Source organism: Pezoporus occidentalis, unplaced genomic scaffold, assembly GCF_034315485.1.
Source record: "Pezoporus occidentalis ecotype Australia unplaced genomic scaffold, CSIRO_AGI_Poc_V1 ctg37, whole genome shotgun sequence".
NCBI classification, from domain to species: domain Eukaryota; kingdom Metazoa; phylum Chordata; class Aves; order Psittaciformes; family Psittacidae; genus Pezoporus; species Pezoporus occidentalis.
Window position 1 is genome coordinate 9,455,264 of NW_026915691.1, and position 14,212 is coordinate 9,469,475.

General features: G+C 39.6%; 1 protein-coding gene across 1 annotated transcript in view; it reads right to left on the reverse strand.

Moving 5' to 3' along the window:
* The window catches only part of AACS (acetoacetyl-CoA synthetase), a 41,641-nt gene that overhangs the window by 14,065 nt on the left and 13,364 nt on the right, over window positions 1-14,212 (reverse strand). The window contains exons 5-8 of the mRNA XM_062631621.1: window positions 8,916-9,013; window positions 5,110-5,224; window positions 4,495-4,576; window positions 3,675-3,822 (exon numbers count right to left, since the gene is read on the reverse strand). Of these exons, the coding sequence (XP_062487605.1) occupies window positions 3,675-3,822; window positions 4,495-4,576; window positions 5,110-5,224; window positions 8,916-9,013 (443 nt within the window). The remainder of the gene's footprint in view (window positions 1-3,674; window positions 3,823-4,494; window positions 4,577-5,109; window positions 5,225-8,915; window positions 9,014-14,212) is intronic.

Here is a 14,212-nt window from a genome sequence, read left to right on the forward strand (position 1 = left end):
ATTAACAATACGTATCCAAACTATCTTATTTATTAACATCTAGGAGAGGAAAGACTTAACTACACACATCTCTTATAAACATGGAAGTGACTAGCAGCATGAAAAGCCTCCCAGCTCAAAGGATCAATATTGATAATGCAGTTGAATATATTACTTTATTTTCTCTTTTGTTGGAGATGCTGCTCAAGTACCTTTCTAATCATTATTAAAGCATAACTTGTTAGGATAGATAAATCTATAAACTACTTCATCAAGTCACTAAACTGCAGTGACAAATTGGTGTGGTCAATCATAAAATAAAGATGGGGCTTGCTTTTATGCAAGGAGTTATAGTGGAACTATTAAGAGCTTCATAAGGATGAAACAAGATATACACTGAAAGAAAATATATGACAGATGAACATTTGAAATGAAAAAGGTGAGTCATAAAACTGGCACATGCTTCAGGAGAAAAGGCAGAAAACTTTAAATAAAAATAAAGGAATAAATCTTATTTTCTCTTGGCGAAGGAGCCAGGTCTGGATTCACCTGCTACTGTTTGAACACATTAAGCTGTCCCGATGCTGCCACCTAGCTATAGCTAACATTCCCTACACTGAAAACTGAAAAGCAGTCAGGATTTGAAATCACTAACTTCATTGTTAAGGTTGCCAGAAGAATTGCAGGTGTTAACATAATTATTCCATTTATAAAAGTAAGCACATCGCCCCCACAGGAGAATCTGAAAGAGCCACGTAAGAGTGAAATTAAAAGTCAAATTCAATTAAAACAAACACTGGCTTTCCTTTTCCTTCATTTAGTTATTGCTATTGCACAGTTTGGGAAACAAGCAAATTTTTAAACAATTACTCTAGGTAGAGGCTATGAACTAATCCCCTGCAAAGCGTGCTAAGTCTCACTCCAGAAGCAAAGGTATTGTGGTAGATTGTATACCTGTTCTAAAGAGCTTATGGCCCAGTGTGTGATCTCAAGTTTATTTATGGGGCTTACTTATAGGACTTGTATGACCCCCAAAATAAACCCTAAATGTTCAGCCCTTCATATCTGGGAGCTGATAACTTACTGGCCTGCTTGTCTTCATTGGGCTTAACATATGGCTGGTAAAGTGCTGAGCATCTGGAATGTCAAAGTATCAGTTGGCACGGCTGCTCCTGAGCCACACCACCAGCACATAGGGACCAGTGCTAAGGGGTTACACAGCTGAGCGAGAACAGCTGCTCAAGGCTGCTGGTCTCAAACCAGCAACCTCCCCAATGCAGCATTCAGAAGAGTCGGAGCATGAGAAATCCTCAGAGTGATTTGCCTACAGTTACACAAGAGGTCTGCAGCAGTACAGCTATTTAAGCTCAGGTCTTACAAGTCCTTAAGATGCAAAGAAATTAACTGATTAGGATTTTACCAAAAAATTATCTTCTTAGATAATTGGGAATATGGAATAACTGAAAAGGGGCCTGTATGAATGAGGTAAGAAGCAGAAGCAATGATTTTAGGACTTACTACTGTTTTTCAAGTATTAAAAATAACCCTCCAAATGGCTCTCTGTAGCACACCCCGTTGTTCAATAAACACAGCTTTGCTTCCAAGGCCAGGAAAAAGCTCAGTCCCCTCTGAGGCACTACTTTCTAAATCATCTCCCATGACATGGCTTCATTTTCACTATTTACATATGTTATTTCACTGTGTGTCAAGAAAACAGAATGTGTACAGAGAAGATAGACCAGAAACATACTGCAGAATTAGACAGAAACAGAGTTGTGAGTTTAAAGTAAACTGTGTATTGGCATCTCTAAGATCAGTACAGAAACAAAACAGCTTTGAAGCACACTGCAAAAAAACAGTTGAAGTGCCTTTACTGAAACGTCATCCTTTCTTGTGTTTTTAACTATCAAAAATCAAACTTCAGTCAATCTGAGGCTGGAAAATGAGACTAAGACCATGGGCTAATTCTGCTTTTGTTGAAATCAGTGAGAATCCTCCTATTATTTCCAGGGGAAACAAGATTAAGCCAAGAACAAGCAGAGGAACCCAATCAAGTGTGCAGAAGATATCTACACATCTCTTTGCATGGATTTTATTTGTAGGCCCTATTCAAGCTGACACATACAAAACATGCAAACCACAGAACCTCTGATGCAGTAATTTGCTTTTTGGCCAAATAAAAGAGATTTTAGCACCAGAACTTACAGAAAACATTATCCTACAGTACAGGAACTAGAGAGCTGTTCAGTAGGAACACAGAATCCTCATAAATAACATATCCTATTCAAGAAGCCATCACAGTCTCTCCTCCCCAGCAAGGATGAGTAGTCCATACCTAAACTCTGTTTGAACTGAATAGGTGATTCAAATGGAGAGCAGAGGTATGACTAAAGGCAAACTAAACAGCCACACAGGTAGCATGGGACAAGAAAAAACTTTGCAGAGAAACGTCCTGTTTTCTGATCTACACCTGTGTTTTTCATCTCCCTTCTGTTTATCCTACATCACTGAACAAAATACCTGTCCTCTTTTTGCTAATCCATCTCTGCAAGTACTTTTAACCAGTTTAAAGCCAGCACAGATTCAAAACAACTGTCAAACCTCAAAATATAACTACTTCTTTCTTCTTCACAAACACAGGATTTGTGTCCCAAAGGGACTATTTTGTATGTCACGCGCTGCCTGGTATGATCTCCTATTGATAATAAAGCAGAGTGTCTACAGGCAGTGTGGGATTTGTCTGTGGGCAAATCCTCCAGTCCCTGCCATCATAGAGGCAAGAACATACACACTATGGGTGTGACAAAGTGGCCCTGCCCTCAGGCTACCTAAAAAACTCTACAGCCAGTTTTGCAAGATGCTCATCCTGACTTCCAGAGCAAAGAGCAGAAACAGTGGACTCGGGTTAATAGCTGTGCAGTTTAATCTATACAAGTTGGTTGAAATGTGCTAGGCAGCACATTATGCCTGCCTTAAGGGAAATAACACCAAAACCCTGCCTTTTATTAAGGCCCACACTAACAGCAGAGTTAAATTTTCAACAGTATGCCCAACTGCTGGAATCACTTAACTTTTTAAGTTGCCTAGAACCTGAATAATAAATGGAAAGCATGTGAACATGGGTCATTTTGGCAGTAACATCATATATACATTTAGTCACAATAAGACACTGCCTAAAGCAAAGCTTCCATACAAAGCAAAACCTGCATCCAAAGAGATAAGCTAACCTTTTGGCTTCCTTCCTTAAAAGGAGATTGATAAGGATGACATGCTCTGAACTGATAAACACAGGGACTAAAGTTTATGGTCAAAAAAATCCTAGGTAATAAAAACTGCAAGCTCCCTAAGGGCCTCAACTGTGTCCAAAAATCAGTTCTAAGGACTCAATTCAAGTTCTTTGGCCTTTCTTCTGCAAGTATGAGTCAGGCCAGTTCTACCAGTGCTTTTGTGAGTGACACTTGCTCCCTGGAAATAGCTGAAGTCTGAATCTTTAAGGATATAAAATAATCTGGGGGGTTTAATCCATATTTGCTTTCAAACAGTCACTTACAAATAGAAAGTTTCATTGCAAGTTACTGAAAAACTGTCAGCAATCAGTTCGTCCTTAAAGTGCACTATAGCGTGATACTGTCAAAGGAAAAACATAACCCAGGTAGTTAAATATAGATAGTGGAGCTCCAGGAGGGCAGACATACCCCTGCTGAATGAACCATGCATTTTGGTGCCCCTGTTGTGCCTGATGAATACATGATAAAGAGAGGATGACTGAAAGGCAGCTGTTCAAACTCCAGCTGGGGGGCCTGGTCTCCTTTCCCAGCAGCGAGGAAGTCTTCTAAAAAGACACTGCATAAGAGGGGAGAAAAAGAACATTTAAAACAAATTTACATCATTACCCCAGCCCATACACAGAATTACTTCTGTCTTTAACATGTCTTTTACAGTGAGCTATATATTCAAACTATGTACTTTATTTTTATTCCTAGTTTTTTTTTACTCTTTGAGCTGCTAATTATTTTGTTTCCCTTCTCTGCTTTAAAAATAAAGCATTAGTATAATATTGAGATGTAACACAACAAAAGCAAGCCTATAAATCTACACCTATGATCAGCTGCTGCTCTTAGCGGGCTCAGACTGGAAAAATCTCACCCTCAACACAAAATCTGGAACTCGACCACTTCCAAAAGGTACCCAATGTATGTAATCCAGGGCAGTAAATAAGCAAAACAAATTATCTCTAGCAATGTCACTTAAATTATTAATTATTCATTTCTCAAAGTGATTTTCTTCTCCTTGCTATATCCTATTGAATTTTGCCTTTGTTTGAGAACCATTAATACCAGTGGCTTTGTAGAAGCAAAATGTTGGCTGCAACGTATTATTTCTACATTCAGTATGAAGCTTGACCCACAATAAGAAACCTGATTAAACCCTAACTTTTGCAAGTTCATTTTCAATTGCTATCACCATCCATCACATCCATAGTGAGGACAGACACAGCTCACAAGCTCCCATTACCTGTTTGGAATCCTAGAAATATCTATGTTTTCTCTTGAGGAGACATATGGAATCACCACCACTTTTTTTATATCTGGAAGTCCTGGAAGAATGAAGGAAACAAATTATTTCCTACATTCAGTTACCTAAAACAATGGTCTTTTCTGTCTGATTGGATCATACAATGTAATGCACTAACAGGAATAATTCTCTTGCACCAAGCACTGAAACTCCAAAAGACTGAATTGTTACCTAAGATACAATTTGCTCAATATTGCCAGCCTATGTGCAAATCTGCAAGCTTTAGTGCTGCAATACCTCTTCATTTTTCTTCAGCAGCACTAAAGCTTGGGCTTAAAAAACCCAGCATCACCAGTCCCTGTTCCCCTGCTAATAGAGCTGACTAATTTATGATGCTATACTTAAGTTAAGCTAGCAAAAGACTGTGAGAAGTACACGAAAGACTTGTTACTTTTTACTCAAATCAGTTCTGAAGTTCCAAGTGGCCACAGAGATACTTTAAAGGAGGAAGGACAGCGAGAAGCAGTCAAAAGTGTCACTTTTTGTGGCAGTGAAGGCTTCGAGAGCTCACAAAACTACAGCATAACTAAGAGTAGATGGTACGCAGTGAAATACCTTTTACCACATTAAGCAGCTTTTCCAAGTGTTTATGTTCTTTGCCATTGTATATAACAGCTTCAACAGAGAAGATGAGCTTAGGCTGAATTTGGGAAAATCTGTCCAGTACACCCTAGGGAAATAGAGAAAAAGAAGTTAAAGTTAAATTGCTGCAGTAGGAAACCCCACTAGATACTAGATAAGGACAGGAATTAGCAGAACTGATAAAAGACTGCCTGCTTGTCTTTCACTCACCCCAGATTTTCCAAGTACAAAAGGTTTGTAACAATCTATTTAATAACCCCCAAATATATCAACCAATAACAAAATCACCACAAATCACAGGATGGCATTCACTGAAGGAACAAGCTCAAAGCTATCTAAGCAGTTAAAAATTCATCTTGAGAATCACTTAAACTCATCTAGAGAGGATAAGCACCTGTAATGTGAGCAGGAGTCAGGCACTATTTACCTAAAGGTGCAGGACTCCTACCTGCATCTGCACGCCCTTGTAAACTGCCCCTAACGCTCCTTGGACAATGCACCAGTAGTTGGGCAGTCTGCACAAGGGAGAACCTGAGAAACACCAGTCTCCTGGAAGAGGAGTGCCTTTATCACACAGCAAGGTGGCACTTCACATGGACCGGCAGCTTTGCTCAGCTACGATTAACAAAGGAAACTGTACCACTGGGTTTTACCAGAGTTACTAGATATTGAGAACGCATATACATACATACTGCCAACAAAAACTACCCCAGCTCCCTTAGAACCTCTGGGGCAGGACACATTCAGATGCTAAGTTTTCTCTTCCAGCTTACACTGTTCTCAGGAATTTACTATAGCTATTATCACATTTGAGAGAAAAACCCTTCTGGCATTTTTCCCCCCCAGATACACAGCATGCAGCAATCTACCAGAAATGGATCTTTCTGTATTCAACAGCAAGAAGCAAATTCTTTTGCTAAAAGCTCTCAGCACACAGCAACGTTCACATCCCTCACTAGCTGCATTATGTGAAATGTTAAGAACTACAAGATTACTCCATACTGTAAAATTGTTGCTAACTATTCAACAACAATCTCATAAGTCATGTTGCAAAAAAAACAAAACAGACTTTAGTCATGAGCTTATTCTTCCCAGCATTCTTTATTCTTGTCTCCTGTTTTGCTCTTTACTTTGCAGCCAAAATGAGACAAACTATTACCAAAAGACCAGTGCAAAAACATCACAGACAACTCATTTCCATTACACTCTTCCTTTCCAATCTGGACTGGTCAGGGTTGCAAGAAAGCCTCCTGCAGAAGTACAGAGGTCCTGTCTTTCTCCATGGTGTCTTTTTAGGAAAGCCCACTGAACACCACAGGGATGTGGCTAAATATAAACATGCAACTGTCTCTGCTGAGTATGTCACAACTTTTCTGTCACCCAAAGATGCATTTCCTTTTCCTTATTCACATCATAAGAATAATATAAACATAATACAAGCATGCACTGACACCTAGCTTTATCAATTAGCTTAAAACAAACACCAGAATCTGGTTTGGTGGCAGAAGTTTTCAAGGAGCCTCTAACATGTTAGCTAACAAACCTGGAAATGTAGATTAATACATCAAAGTTATCCTCTAAGGAGTATGAAATTCAATTTCCTGCTTTCTTAGGTATGTAATCAAACATATTTCTTTGTAATGTTTTCAAAGAACAGACTAAGCAGCTAAATTACACACAGCACGTGCGTATGTATATGTATGTGTGTGCACAAACACATTCATGCTGAGCATGGAGCATACATATCCCATATCCATGCTGCCTGATGTTTAAAAGAATTAAGACTAATGAGAGGGCTTTAAGAGAAGAATCAGATATGAAGAGAGGTGTGAATCAGAAAGAGATGACTACAAATCTCAGGGTCTTACCAATGCTGCTAATACACCCAGTTGGATTCATTAGCACTGGCAGAATCAAATCCCACAGGGCAGCCTGGTATGACACAAGGGCAATAAAAACAGATGGAACACATAATTGCTACACTGGAACTTTAGTCCAACCAGATGGCTCAGCAAGGAACTGCTTTCATGAAAAATTCAGGTATACCAGATATGGCTCATTCTATTTTCTGAGCCTCAAATCCAGTACTAAAAACTGTGCAGGGCTCCATGAATGGAGCTGCTCTGGTTTTGCTCCAAAGGTTCCTCATATAGTTCTAAGAGAAGAGGCTCTTCTTAAACATATATATACAACAACTTCTTATGTACAGGCCGCAAAGAACCACTTTCCTATTAATATACCAAAAGGGATAACAAGGACTAGAGAAAAGAAGGGAAAGCTGCCAAGAGCTGCATTCTGTGTGGGAGGGAGCTCACTGGTTCTCTGACAGCAGACTTCCTGAACGCTTGTGAAGCCTTTGGATGTATGGCATTCAGAGCCTGCAATGTGTAGGCAGTTCTGAGAAGTGACATTTCTAAGCTTCACAAAACATATATACACAATTGGATTTGAAGTGTTGAAATTGCTACACTGTTCCCCAAAACACAAACAGAATCTTCGTTTATGTTAACAGGACTAATGCAACTGCACAGAAGGAGGAATGTCTTTTCCTTAGGGTGAAAGCCAATATCCCCAAGGACCTCTGCTGATCTCCCTCAAGATTTTAGGGTTTGAATTCATGCCAATATACGTTGCCAAGCCAAAAGAGAATAAATGACATCGATGGCACTGCTGTTCCAAAGCTAAGTTTCATTAAAAGACTATCACAAAAACTAAATAAAGCCAGGCACTGAAAATAACAGCATATCAACATGGACAGAAAACATACCAGTACTCCGTAATGCAAGTGAAATGAACAATCTTCTCCCAGATGAGAGATCAAATCACATTGCAAAGAAAATACTCCATACTGTCATTTTCTGAGCAAGCAGAAAATATTTGTAGAACAGATTGATCATTACATGCTATAATGATTTTTTTAATCATTTTTTTTTCCCCAATGATACAACCTCAAGCGTAAGAAAGTGGAATCCTGCTGCCCTCTAGCGCTAGAGATGACAGCTCCATGCATCTAGCCTGCTCCTGGTTAACAGAGATTGAGGGTATGCATTACCTAAAATCATTGGTATTGTCTGTGTTCAGCACTGCACAGACAGTACATTCTCCAGATGCTTTCATGCAAATTTTTAGATAAAGGTTCAACACTTCATTTTAGAAGTGATTTGTATCTGTTGCTGCTTGAGATGTGTGCTAAAGGCTTTCCAAAAAAAGCAGAATTTATTCTCAAAGCTTCCAGGGCACATGAATCAAGTTAATTTTTACCTTATTTTACACACAGCACTTCTTCCTACACTAACAGGAGAGTTAAATAGGTTAGTGAGATTAGCCTGAAATGCCTCACCTTGTTGGCAAAGCCTTATGGAAAAGACCAAATGGGTGTTGCTCAGTTTACCCACAGTGGGGGCAGAGGAAGGGACTACTTATGCAAAGAAACTGGAGTGTAGCTAAGAGCCTGGGGAAGGATTTGAGAGGGTAGGGCCTAGCCCCAGATAACTGTTGTACCACTGCTCATTCACACATTTAATGTAATAAAAGCTCACAAAGACTGCGAATTCCACCTGAAAATATCCCAACAGTGACTTAGCTAAAGATATCCGATTTGCAATGCTGAATGTCATTACTGACAACTGAAAGCACGGACTTCCGGTAGCTAATAAAAATCTGGTGTACTTGGGTGTGCCAGGAGGTGGCAGCAAGACAAAAGTGAACAGAATCTGCCACTTCATCCCTTTATTTGTATGAAATAGTGATAGCTTTCCTGCAATAATAAGGCTACTCACATTAATGCCAAAGTCAGGTGATGTTGAACTCCAGATAGCACCGATACTTGCAGCAGCCAGCATTGCTTCCACTGCATGAATGCTGTTTGGTAAGTAACCTATGGCAGAATTTGAATAGTTAGAGATGGAAGTGAAAAAATAGCAAACCTTACAGTAAATATAATGTATTCAACAGCCAGTTTGAATAGACTTTTCCTAGGCTGAAGCATCCTTCAAAGTTTTCCACACATAATGTCCTCTTCTGAAGTCAAATCACTTACATGAGGAATTAGAAGCAATTCCACTTATAATTGCATTGAGGCTTATATATACAAGGTTACTCCCACTTTACAAATGTTTCTGCTTCATTAATGACTTTCAGGTTAAGAGGGCAGCACACTGACTAGAAGAACTGGGAGGGAGTACGTTTGTGGTTTGAATTGGGTACATGGAGACTAATAGAGCACCATGGAGGGGAAGAGAACAGGTTTTTCGAAACAGCCACTGGAGAAGCAACAAGGAAACATTATAAATAATCAGTTCAAAAGTAGAGATTCAACTTTATAGTACCAGAATCTTGAACAAGAAAAAAGAGCATCTCAAAAAGAGACAATCCCTGAAACATCCCAACAACAATGTAGTTCTTCAGGTTTACCCCAACAGCTTGCAACAAGATTTCAAGATTGACATTCAACTTATCAAGGCACACAGAAGAAATTATTGTCAAAAACATTAGATTTTCAATGGGCTCAATTAGAGCCACTGTCCAGAAGGTTCTGCGTGGCCGAGATCAACCTCAGCTGATCAGAATCCAAACCACAGATGAAAACATGCAACTGAAATAGATAAAAAATCTGGAGTTTCAGATCATTCTTCTTAAGTAACCAAAAAGATGCCAATGTCCTTAAAAAAAAAAAAAGCATGACAGGCCTAATTGTTGTACCTGGGCACGTAATTATAACTCAGCATTTGAAAGCACACTTAAATGGCAATAAAAATGCTTTCCAACTTCTTTAACAGAAGTGGTGAGCATTGACAGATCTTGGACTGCAGTGCATGTTGCAGGTGCTCCACAAGTATCTACCAGACAGCAGAAACTCACTAGTGTTGAGGACTCCTCAAAGATTTATGGATGTTCTCTTCAATACAGGAACGAAGATGAGAGATCTTCATAGCAATTCTGCACATTAACTTCATCAAGGAGGGTCTGAGCTTGACTTCTACCAGTTTGTCTACACAGCTTGAAAAAAATCTATCCTTTTTCAGCTGTGTATAAAGTAGACTTTAAAAGTCAGAATTTAAACTGAGATTCTTTTTCTTCACAATTCAAAACCAGTAAAATCAATTTCCTTAAGCCAGCTTGACCGCTCCAGTTAATGTGTGAGCTGTTGTGCTCTGGGGTGTAGCAACTCTGAAAACAGCTTTATGACTTGAGCCCAATGATTTCTGGAGGAAACACAACTGTGAATAAAAGCTTTACACCATGTTAAGAGATAAATTACTCCCTAGAGCTGCTTTTTGTGGTGTTTTGTTCAGAGAAGTTCCTAAGTACATAAAGTGCAGCAAAACCTCACGGCCATAAAGGCATTATTTACTTTGCTATTTTCCCCCTTAGAGACAAGGTTTACAACACAAAGTACAGTATCCCAAAATTTTACAGATTTTTCTTTTAAAAGAAATCTTCCTCCCTGAAAAATAATTTGAAATTTTAAACATATGAACTAGAACAGACTGAAATGGCTTTTTGTGTGATGAAAGCAGCTCTTTTTTAATTGATGCCACTGATCATTTCTTGGATGGGATTATCAGGAGGCCAGAGAGTAATGAAAACCGAAAGATGTCTCTTCATATTTTGGAGCAGTTATTACTATGCCATAGCTTACAAGCATCAGTTCTACTATAAGGAAGTTCTCCTTTTCACCATTGCTATAAAAGCCCTCAAGGCAAGAACTCAAGTCTCTGGCTTAGCACTGTGATCTTAGTACTTTGATTACTTAGCACTGTAATCAAGTAATTACTTTCATTTGTCAGTTGGCTTTAAGGTGGTGGTGGAGTTTGAGAGGGTATCAGCCAAAACTGCCCAAAGGTATGAAACATGCAAGGCAACTCACTCCATGCTTCTGTATCCACATCCCACCATTGCAGGCAGCCAGCCTGCGTGCTCATTGAGATTTTCATGCGTTTGTCCTAATCCCCAGCACCCAGTATTACAAATAAAAATGAGGATCTATTTTGGAAAGAGATCATCCAAACAGTGATAGAAGAGCTCCTGGTGCTTTTCTCTTGACAGCTCCCAACTCTTCACACAAACTACTTCTCCTGTCTGACACAAACTACTTCTCCTGTCAGTCTTTCACATTAAAATGGGATTCTCAGAAAGAAAAATGACACATCAGAGATTCTGCAGATCACTGACAGCAACTGTCACATATGTAAAACTCCCTGCATTTGACTGTGCGCCTTGAGGTATCAACTGACTTCTCAAAGCATTCAGTAGGCTGACACAGGTCGTAAGTGTCTAAAACTTGAACAGGAATATTGCTGACAGACGATAAAAGTACAACTTTTTAGCTGGATGCATGCCAGGGGTCACAGAACAGTGACATGTACAGAAGCTCTGTACTACAGAAGAATAATGGTACAGTTAATTTAAATATTCACCATACGTTTGTTTATATATTTAACTAGAGCCTCCATGTTCCTTGATAGGATAGTTAAGCTAAGGATCAAAACTAGCATCTGTCAACATGGGTAAAGTTTACAGAAGGTACTTGTCTATCTCTGTATCTTAACATACCGCTTTCTTGAAGCTGGCAAGAAAGGTGGAAACTAACTATTCTTTTTAGGAAGAGGAGAATCCTCATACCTTCTTTGGGTATGAAAGCAATTGAATAGAAGGCTCCAAAAGCAGAAGCTAGGAACCCAGCAACTAAGAATTCAGAGTATGACATACCAAAGATCCTAGCAGCTCTCCTCCTGACTCATAAGCATGTGTAAAATCTCCATCAGGACAAAGAAATAAAAAATTTACTTTGACATAAAGCCTGTGACAAACCTGTAGCAGGACAAGTAATACCTTAAAAACACCCTATGGATTTTTTTAAGAGACACTTAGAGCCTGATCTGCTCAGGACAGCATTTTCTGTCAGGTGCTGTTTACCTAATCTAGCATAGGCTGAGATGACACCCGAGCTGTTTGTTTTACTGCAGTACTTTAGCAACAGAATAGGTAAAAACTGTAGTGCAAAAATTCCTGGTACAACTATGCTGGAAACTGATCTCACTTCATCTCTGAGAGCTGAGAACACATTCCCTGCAAGCACCTACTGCCTTCATGAAGCTGAATAAATGTGTATACAGAAACAGAGGTGTCCAAGCATTTGAATAATAAAAAAAGCCCCAAACTTGGACCCTGCATCAAAGACTGAGTTTGAGCCTTGAAAGAATGCATCAGAAGGACAGTAGGGAGCTACAGTACCTTAATGGCTTGCACTACTGATGTACACCAGCTCTCAAACAGGTCAAAGACCACACTTCCAGCTTCTCTTTGACATTAATACAGCATTTCCCACTCCTGTAGGACTTTAAGGTGGTCATCCTACCTAACATTACTGTGGCCTGAGACTATTAGCAACATGCTAATCTCCTTACAAAGCTAGCTTTAAAACCCACGTAAGCAACAAGGGCTAATACAGTTACTATAGATAAAATACTAGCTTTAAACAATGTAATTCATTGATGTTTTGTTGAGGATTTTGAGGGAACACATGGGGAAGATTAGTTTAACTGCTGACTTGAAATAGAACAAAACTGGGTACTGGGCTATAATAGAAGTAACCTATCCAGAGATGAGAAACACAGATACTCCTAAGTTTTATTTATTCCTGCTGCAGTCATTGTTATTTGCCAAACAGATGACCAGTGGGAGACATTCTTCACATGTGGATCTGTGTAGCTTGCATTAGGTATTGCATCTGTTTCTTCCAACCGTCCCATCACCACTGCCAGTAACACAGCACATCTTTAGAAGAGATACGATTTACCTCCCATCTGCTTCAATTATGTTTACTATTAACTGCTCCTTTGTGATGGAAAGGGAAGACTGGGATGAAATCAAGCTGAAGAAGGGCTGACATTGCTGCTTGTCCACCCACATTCACCCACCTCTACCTCTAATACACTATTACTGTCATGATGCAACCATGAATTGTATTGAACTAACAAGAGGATAGGCTGAGTATAATGAAAACCTAAAGCAGTTTTCTTTTAGAGGCAGTAAAGCATGGAGATCAAATTCACAAGTAATGTTAATGGTCTTGTGTACAATTTTAACAGCTCAAGATTTTAAGTGATTTTAAGAGAAAGTGGCAACAAAGGGCATCAGAACCTGTCAGGCTGACTAGGTGTTGGGCAACTATAATAAAATTAAAGTATCTCCCTTCTATTCAAAAGCTGATTTCTCAGAGGCAGTAAAAGCACGCCCGGTTATTACTGCCCTAAAACACATGAAGAATCACCCTTCCTTCTGCCATCTGCTATAAATTTTGGAAGAAATTAGGTCCCAGCAGATTTTGGCAAGCTTTGGAGAGCCTGATCCTTGATACAAGTGGGTGCAGCATTCAAACTTTCCCACCCAACACTTAAAATCTCTCCCACATTTCAACTTGGGACTTGGACCAAAGCCTGCAGCCTGAACCTCTGACTGCGATGTTGCAGTTTAGCTCTTCCAAGGACTGCCAATATCCTCTGGCATAGGAGAGAAACACAGGAAAGAAGTTGAGAAAATTAAGATATATATTCCTCTCTCTAAATAGCTGCATTGCTGTTCAAAATCCCACTGGTTTTCTTTCACAGGGAAGCTCTCCCTACATACTGTTGCAGTCAATCAGGCTGCTGAAATCTGTTGAGTCAGGAGTCAAAGACTGGGTGCAGCAGGGGAAGGGAAGGAGTGGGAACAGTGCAACTGATGGGAGCTGATATGTGTTCATCTGGCTGAAGATTACAAGGGAAAAAGACAGTCACCAGCCGAGGTGGAAACAAGTAAAATGTGAGAAAATGCCCAAAAGAAAAAAGTGCACAAAGGCAATTTTAAAAGCCCGTAAACGTACCATGATTTTAAGGACAGAAAGAGGTTGCCTGGATTCGCTAATCTTTTCTATTATCAAAAGTAAAGGGTTTTGTTATGGACTCCAAGCACAATGCAAGCTTGCTTCCACAAATAAGCTATAACTGCTCATAAAGATGAGCCTAAGCTACTGAAAAGCTCAAGGGGCCCAGCACAGATACTTTGTGCCTACAGCAGCTGGGCAGAGAGGTCT